Source organism: Bison bison, unplaced genomic scaffold (assembly GCF_000754665.1).
Source record: "Bison bison bison isolate TAMUID 2011002044 unplaced genomic scaffold, Bison_UMD1.0 scf7180017864484, whole genome shotgun sequence".
NCBI classification, from domain to species: domain Eukaryota; kingdom Metazoa; phylum Chordata; class Mammalia; order Artiodactyla; family Bovidae; genus Bison; species Bison bison.
The window spans coordinates 3,992,546-4,000,629 of record NW_011495044.1 but is presented as its reverse complement, the minus strand read 5'-3'; the positions used below and the strand labels follow the sequence as shown (position 1 = coordinate 4,000,629).

At 50.8% G+C, this 8,084-nt stretch overlaps 1 protein-coding gene across 1 annotated transcript in view; it reads left to right on the top strand.

The window, feature by feature from the left end:
• KCNQ4 (potassium voltage-gated channel, KQT-like subfamily, member 4) overlaps nt 1–4,253 on the top strand; it is a 42,304-nt gene extending 38,051 nt beyond the window's left edge. The window contains exons 15-16 of the mRNA XM_010862810.1: nt 1,345–1,474; nt 2,010–4,253. Of these exons, the coding sequence (XP_010861112.1) occupies nt 1,345–1,474; nt 2,010–2,222 (343 nt within the window). The 3' untranslated portion in view covers nt 2,223–4,253. The remainder of the gene's footprint in view (nt 1–1,344; nt 1,475–2,009) is intronic.
• The last annotated feature ends 3,831 nt before the right edge of the window (nt 4,254–8,084 follow it).

Here is an 8,084-nt window from a genome sequence, read left to right as displayed (position 1 = left end):
TCAAAGGCTTTGGCATAGTCAATAAAGCATAAATAGATGTTTTTCTGGAACTCTCTTGCTTTTTCCATGATCCAGTGGATGTTGGCAATTTGATCTCTGGTTCCTCTGCCTTTTCTAAAACCAGCTTGAACATCTGGAAGTTCATGGTTCACGTACTGCTGAAGCCTGGCTTGGAGAATTTTGAGCATTACTTTACTAGCGTGTGAGATGAGTGCAATTGTGTGGTAGTTTGAGCATTCTTTGGAATTGCCTTTCTTTGGGATTGGAATGAAAACTGACCTTTTCCAGTCCTGTAGCCACTGCTGAGTTTTCCAAATGTGCTGGCATATTGAGTGTAGCACTTTCACAGCATCATCTTTCAGGATTTGAAATAGCTCAACTGATATTCCATCACCTCCACTAGCTTTGTTCATAGTGATGCTTCCTAAGACCCACTTGACTTCACAAACCAGGATGTCTGGCTGTTGGTGAGTGATCACACCATCATGATTATCTTGGTCGTGAAGATCTTTTTTGTACAGTTCTTCTGTGTATTCTTGCCACCTCTTCTTAATATCTTCTTCTTCTGTTAGGTCCATACCGTTTCTGTCCTTTATCGAGCCCATCTTTGCATGAAATGTTCCCTTGATATCTCTAATTTTCTTAAAGAGATCTCTAGTCTTTCCCATTCTATTGTTTTCCTCTATTTCTTTGCAGTGTTCAGTTAGGAAGTCTTTCTTATCTCTCCTTGCTATTCTTTGGAACTCTGCATTCAAATGGGTATATCTTTTCTTTTCTCCTTTGCTTTTCACCTCCTTTCTTTTCACAGCTATTTGTAAGGCCTCCCCAGACAGCTATTTTGCTTTTTTTTTTTGCATTTCTTTTGCATTTCTTGTACAATGTCACAAACCTCCGTCCATAGTTCATCAGGCACTCTATCTATCAGATCTAGGCCCTTAAATCTATTTCTCACTTCCACTGTATAATCATAAGGAATTTGATTTAGGTCATACCTGAATGGTCTAGTGGTTTTCCCTACTTTCTTCAATTTAAGTCTGAATTTGGCAATAAGGAGTTCATGATCTGAGCCACCGTCAGCTCCCGGTCTTGTTTTTGCTGACTGTATAGAGCTTCTCCATCTTTCCCTTCAAAGAATATAATCAGTCTGATTTCAGTGTCGACCATCTGGTGATGTCCATGTGTAGACTCTTCTCTTGTGTTGTTGGAAGAACAAACTGACCCCCTTTCTCAGATGGCCTGCTCCCACCCAGGTGAATGTCTCCCCTTTAAGAAGGCGAGCTCTCATTCTTGTATGAAAAAGGGTGGCCAGTGTCTGGGTCCTTTGACAGTTCCCTTTCCCCACAGGGTGGACCAGATTGTCGGCCGGGGCCCCGGGGACCGGAAAGCCCGGGAGAAGGGTGACAAAGGACCCTCCGATACGGAGGCGGTGGATGAAATCAGTATAATGGGACGTGTGGTCAAGGTGGAGAAGCAGGTGAGTTGGGATGGAGTTTCGCTGGTGTGGGGAAGCTAGCCGTCGACTGAGAAGCTCTGGAAGGCCCCCGGGTTAGGCCCAAGGGGAGGGTCCGCTTCTCAGAGCTTTAGCCCAGAGCACCTGAACTGCAGGCCGGAGCCGGGCCCACGCATCCGCTGAGAGGTGGACCCCGCCCCACACAAGGCCTGCCTCCCAGCAGGCCCGCCCGCTCCTGCTAAACAACCCGGATAAACCAGCCCTCTCCGGCCAAGCCCCGCCCTAGGCTGCTAGCATCTCAGATAAGCTCAAGTCCCGCCTACTTCATTTAACCCTGCCTCACTTGTCTCTCTTGATCATCTGGACTATCCCAACCCGTCACAACTAAATTTCGTTGCGGGGGTGGGTGGGAATAAACCCCAGGTTCCCAGCTTCGTTCCACCCTCCGGCCGAGCTCCGCCTTTCCCGTCGCACCTCCTCCCGGGCAAGCCCCGCCCCCGGCCGCGCCCCGCCCCCAGGCCCCGGCCAGGCCCCGCCTCCAGCCGCGCCCCGCCCCCAGGTGCAGTCCATCGAGCACAAGCTGGACCTGTTGCTGGGCTTCTACTCGCGCTGTCTGCGCTCTGGCACCTCGGTCAGCCTGGGCACCGTGCAAGTGCCGCTCTTCGACCCCGACATCACCTCCGACTACCACAGCCCTGTGGACCACGAGGACATCTCTGTCTCCGCACAGACGCTCAGCATCTCCCGCTCGGTCAGCACCAACATGGACTAAGGGTCTTCTCAGGGGCGGGGCAGCACACGGCCAGCCCGTCGGCCTGGCTCTCGGACCCGCCCTCTGAGGCCTCCGGACTCTTACTTGAACTCACTCCCTCGTGGGGAGAGAGGCCACATGCAGTATTGAGCTGTCTGGGTGGGCGAAATATCCGACGTGGGTGCCAGCGACCCGCCCCACCTCAGGAGCGAGAGATGCCAGGCCGCACGGAGGGCAGCAGCGGCGGCTGCCCGGCGGCCTCTGAGTCCCCCAGTGCCCTGCCCATTCCATCAAGGCCCGACAGGGCCTGCCTGGCAGGGGCACTGCCCCTGGAGTGGGAACAGGGCGCTGGGGCCCTGGGCCCTGACCCAGCTTCCAGCTATGCAAGGCGAGGTCTTTGGCCCGCCCTTCGGACAGAGCAGGGAAGCCTTCCCGCCAAGACCCCACTCCACTTGGGGGTGGGCCCATGGTGCCCACACAGGTACCCATAAGCACAGGAGCCTGCCGCCAGGCAGGTGGGCACCATATATGCAAACTATGTTAAATATGCAACTTTGGGGACCCCCATGGGGTCCCTCTGCCCCTCCCACCCTGGGAGATGGGCCCCCAGCTGTAGCTGGTCTCAGGCTGCTTGGCTATGACCCCCATCCCTGATCTTTGGCTTATCAACCCCTCTTCTCCGCTCCCAGCATGGGGCCTGTTTCTCCCTTGCCTCCCCCAAGGACAGTGCCTGGGCCTTTCTTCCTATTTGCAGGTGTCCACACCCAGGGGCTCCCTCTTCCTGCCAGTGTTCACTCCCCTCTGGCCCTAGGCACCTCTGACAGCATAACTGTCTGTGTTCTGCCCCCAAATCTCCCAGACAGTGCTCCCACGGTCAGACAAACATGTCCCTACAGTTTCCCCAGACACACAGGTAGCCTCTCAGCATTCACGCTGACAAAGACAATTACCTACACTTGGAGACTTCAGCACAGAGCCACTCAGCGTTTGCTGGGTCTCTGCAGCTGAGGCCAGTGGCCTGCAGAGTGATGTCCACTCCTACCAACCCCATCCAGGTAGGAGAGGGAGCTCTCACGTGACCCCAGGTCTCGCCAGGCCCCACCCCAGAGCTTTACCAGCTCCCTTTTCTCAAGAAGAGTTACTCCTCATAGGTCCAGGAGCCCTAACTGCTGCCTCTGCCTGTCCCTAAGGGCCCTCCTTGGTATCCCCACAGCACGACTCAAGGCTAGGCCTCTTGGGGTCTGGACAGCCCTGGAAAGCCCCCAGGCCCTTTCCCAGGGTGGCTGTCAGGTCCGCTTCTGTCTAGGCTTGCCCTGCTCCTAGTCGCTCTAACTCCCAGAGAGAATAATAAACATCAAGCAAGTCCCATTCATCAGGCACCAACTGTGCATATGGCGCTCACACGCACTGTTTCCCCTCCTTCCTTACCCTCCTCTTCACTTCAGTTGGCAGCCCCCTTACCGAATAAGCCCCCATCCACTGCAGGCCCCCAGCACCTCTTTGGTATCCCTACCGCTTTGTCCCTCTTCTGCAGAGCCAATGCAGGTGGCAGGAGGGTGACGGGGAGTGGACTAATGGTGACCCTCTGTGGGGCACCAGGGAATAAGGGGCTCAGGCCCAGCTGCCTGCATCTCATGACTGGGGACCTGCATGCACCAGCGCCAGGGCTGGGGTTGGACCTTGCTCAGCCCCCAGGTGCCCAGCCCCTGCCCCCACATGCCCTCTGCATGTGACCATCATGCCCTGGATGGAGCCTGTCCTGGCTCACCTCACCCGTACTACACTGTCCCCAGAGAGCCACACCTCCACCCCCTGAGAGACAGAGCTGTGGAGAGGGGCAGGAGGCTGGGATCGCCCCATGACCAAAGGAGACTTGGGGAGAAGCCCTCCCTCCTTCATGATCGAGGTTCCCCACCAACCCGGTTCTCGGATATGCAAGTACCTCACTTTGTTAACTTATTAACTTATTGATTTCATTAAAGTTTTCAGTAGGAGGTGGTTGGTCTTGGCTGTTCAGTGTCTGTGGAGCACCTGGTCTGGGGCTGGAGGTGAGGAGATCTGGATTAGTCAGGACTCTTGGGTGTAAACAACAGAAACGCAACCTGATATGTTTGAAGCAAAAATAAAAGAAAGAAAGTTTATTGGCCCAGATAACTAAAAAGTCCAGGAAGTAGATTTGGCTTCATATGAAGCTAGATCTGGGTGCTTAAATGTGTCAGGGACCTGTCGTCTGTCTCAGCCCTCCTGTTAGGCAGGCTGCCCTCTCACGATGACCCCTGGTACTTCCAAATTAACTTTCTTTTGGTTCAGTGCCCCAGTGAAAAATGAGGACCACTTTCCTAATAGTTTGTATCAGTCAGGGTCCAGTGAGGAAAACAGAAATCGCCCTAGGTTTTTCAACACAGGGAATTTACTATAGGGAACGGCTTACACTGATGTAGGTGGACTGAAAGAACAAACGGAACACCAGGATAACTAATGAGAGCCACTGCAGGAAGCAGATCCCACTCCTGAGGCTGCAGGAGTGCAGGGGAGAGGTCGAGGCTGGCAGAACCAGTGGACTTGACTGGGGGAGCCCCATAATGCTAGAGCGCAGAGGTCTGGAGAGGGGTGCTGTCTGGCTAGTGCTAGTACCTCCTAGGGGACACAGTGAAGCTTGTCTGGGAGTGCAGAAAAGTAGCTGAGGGCTGGGAGCAGCTGTGGCTACCAGGCTGTTGTAAATACGGTTAGAAGGAAGAGAAGGCAAAGGAAGAAGGAAAATCTCCACTTCTGCCTTCCAGTGTTTCCCCAGTGCCCCTAGTTATCAAAGCTAGCTGACAAAGTTGATGTGGTTTGCAGAGTCCCAGCTCCAGTTTCACAGAGCAGAGTACAGAAGGCTGCATCTGGAACGAAAAAGCAATAGCTTCATAACTGGCACGGCCCAACCCTTTGGACACTTGGTATTCATACATGTCCATCCACAGATGCTGAACCTCCATCTAGCAACAGTAGCTTCCACCTCATGAGATGAAACTATCCTGCATACAAATGAAGATCTTAACTCACCCCCTAGAAATGATAAACACAAGAAATTCCACCATGCAATAGATGTATCCAGCTCTAGGACTTGGTCATTGAATCCATATTTGGGCGATGTTAATTACTCTAATTCAGTCACAATCACACCTGCAATTGAAGAGTATACTGTAAAGTTAGCAATCGCCTACAAACTTAAAATAAAATCCTAAGGGACAAGGAGAAGAGAGGGGAGAAAAGCAATTAATATCACACACACACACACAGACACACACACACACACACATGCCCCTTGATGCAATAGAACCCCTCTGGTAGCTGGTCACAGTGCCATAGCTGATATATGTTCAATCAAGTAAGTGTTTCTCTTTATCTATTATATATACTTCACTAATTGAGTAAATATATTCTTTTTTCCACTCTCCTTCTATGTTCCCTTTGTCCTTGACCGGGATCTCAGCCAGCTGGAATTTGTCACGTGGTGGAATGATCCCAAAGAATCATTCTTAAAGGGTCTGAAGCTTCAGTGGTCCTGCACAGTTTTGGATGCAATAGCTTTCTGTTAACTCTGTGCAAGGGACCCCTGAGAACGCCCTGGTCCCAGACATAGTCTTCCTTGCCCTTGCTGTGTAGTGACACCCCTATTTCCCCTTGGTAATGGGGACCAGTCAGGCAGCCAGCATGCTGACTCTTTCTTTGCCTGTTATTTGAGTGGCATGAGAAGCCCAATATGGCCAGTTAGAAGTTCCAACTTCCAATTAAATGAAAACTGGGTTGCTTCCCTTCCCTTGAGAACTGAGACCTCCAAACTAACAGAGGCCAATGTTGGGGGGACAGGAAGCAAAAGTTGCATGAGTGGGTATAGTAGCCTGAATAATGCCCACCCAAAGATATCAGGTTCTAATCTCTCAGTTCAGTTCAGTTCAGTTCAGTAGCTCAGTTGTGTCTGACTCTTTGCGACCCCATGAATTGCAGGAATGTGTAAAATGTTACCTTATAAGGGAAGAAGGATTTTTGCAGATGTGATTAAGTTAATGATCTTGACATAGGGAGATTATCCTGGATTATCCAGGGGCCCTAAATCCAATTGCCAGTGTCCTTTTAAGAAAGAGGCAGATGGAGATCTCACACATACAGGAGACAAGTAGAGACTGGGGTAAGGTGGCCTCAGCAGAGGAATGCCAGTGGTTACTAAAAGCTGGAAGAGTCAAGGAACGGATTCTTCCCCATAATCTTGGAGGAGTGCAGCCCTGCTTATACCTTGATTTAGGTTCACTGAGGCTGATGTTGAACTTCTGGCCTTCAGAACTGTGAGAGAGTAAGTTCTGTTGTATGATGTCACCAAATTTATAGTAATTTGTTATGGCAACTATAGGGCTTCCTTGGCGGCTCAGATGGTAAAGAATCTGCCTGCAATGTAGGAGATCGGGGTTCGATCCCTGGGTTGGGAAGATCCCCTGGTGAAGGGAATGGCAACCCACTCCAGTATTCTTGCCTGGAAAATTCCCTGGACAGAGGAGCCTGACGGGCTACAATCCATGGGGTCGCAAAGAGTCAGACACAACTGAGTGACCAACACTTTCACTATGACAACTACAGGAAATTATTACTGAGGGTTATCTGGTGTAATTGTGAGAGACACCACTCTCACTTACCTTCTTTTGATTCCTGGAGCTTTATATGCTGGCTGTGTCAGTGAGGATTGGCCACTGCCCCCTCCATCAGAGAAAGGATCCAGTAGAATTAACCTGGCACCAGGTGACTTGATGAATCCCTGCAGAACGGTGGTATTTTGGGTAGTCAGCATCTGTTCCTGCTGATGTTTGGTTGGGCATACAGTGTAACATTAGCCAGACCAGCCTTGGTGAGGCAAGTCCATATCATTGAACCCATAAGCAATCTTCATTCTTGCTGCCATGACCACCTAAGTTATACAAGGGTATGTGGAGCAAGCACTGGAGGGTCTCCGGAGTGAGACTGACTGACAGCCATGGGTTGTGCTGTCTTAGCCATTAGATTATCTAGAGCCTCCTTGTCATGGATGCTCTTTGGTGGGACTTTTCCTTGGCATAGAAATACATTCACACCCTCTACCCATTTCTGATCAGATCAGATCAGATCAGTCGTTCAGTCGTGTCCGACTCTTTGTCACCCCATGAATTGCAGCACGCCAGGCCTCCCTGTCCATCACCAACTCCCGGAGACTCACGTCCATCGAGTCAGTGATGCCATCCAGCCATCTCATCCTCTGTTGTCCCCTTCTCCTCCTGCCCCCAATCCCTCCCAGCATCAGAGTCTTTTCCAATGAGTCAACTCTTCGCATGAGATGGCCAAAGTACTGGAGTTTCAGCTTTAGCATCATTCCTTCCAAAGAAATCCCAGGGCTGATCTCCTTCAGAATGGACTGGTTGGATCTCCTTGCAGTCCAAGGGACTCTCAAGAGTCTTCTCCAACACCACAGTTCAAAAGCATCAATTCTTCAGTGCTCAGCCTTCTTCACAGTCCAACTCTCACATCCATACATGACCACAGGAAAAACCATAGCCTTGACTAGACAAACCTTTGTTGGCAAAATAATGTCTCTGCTTTTGAATATGCTATCTAGGTTGGTCATAACTTTCCTTCCAAGGAGTAAGCGTCTTTTAATTTCATGGCTGCAGTCACCATCTGCAGTGATTTTGGAGCCCAAGAAAATAAAGTCTGACACTGTTTCCGGTGTTTCCCCATCTATTTCCCATGAAGTGATGGGGCCAGATGCCATGATCTTCGTTTTCTGAATGTTGAGTTTTAAGCCAACTTTTTCACTCTCCTCTTTCATTTTCATCAAGAGGCTTTTTAGTTCCTCTTCACTTTCTGCCATAAGGGTGG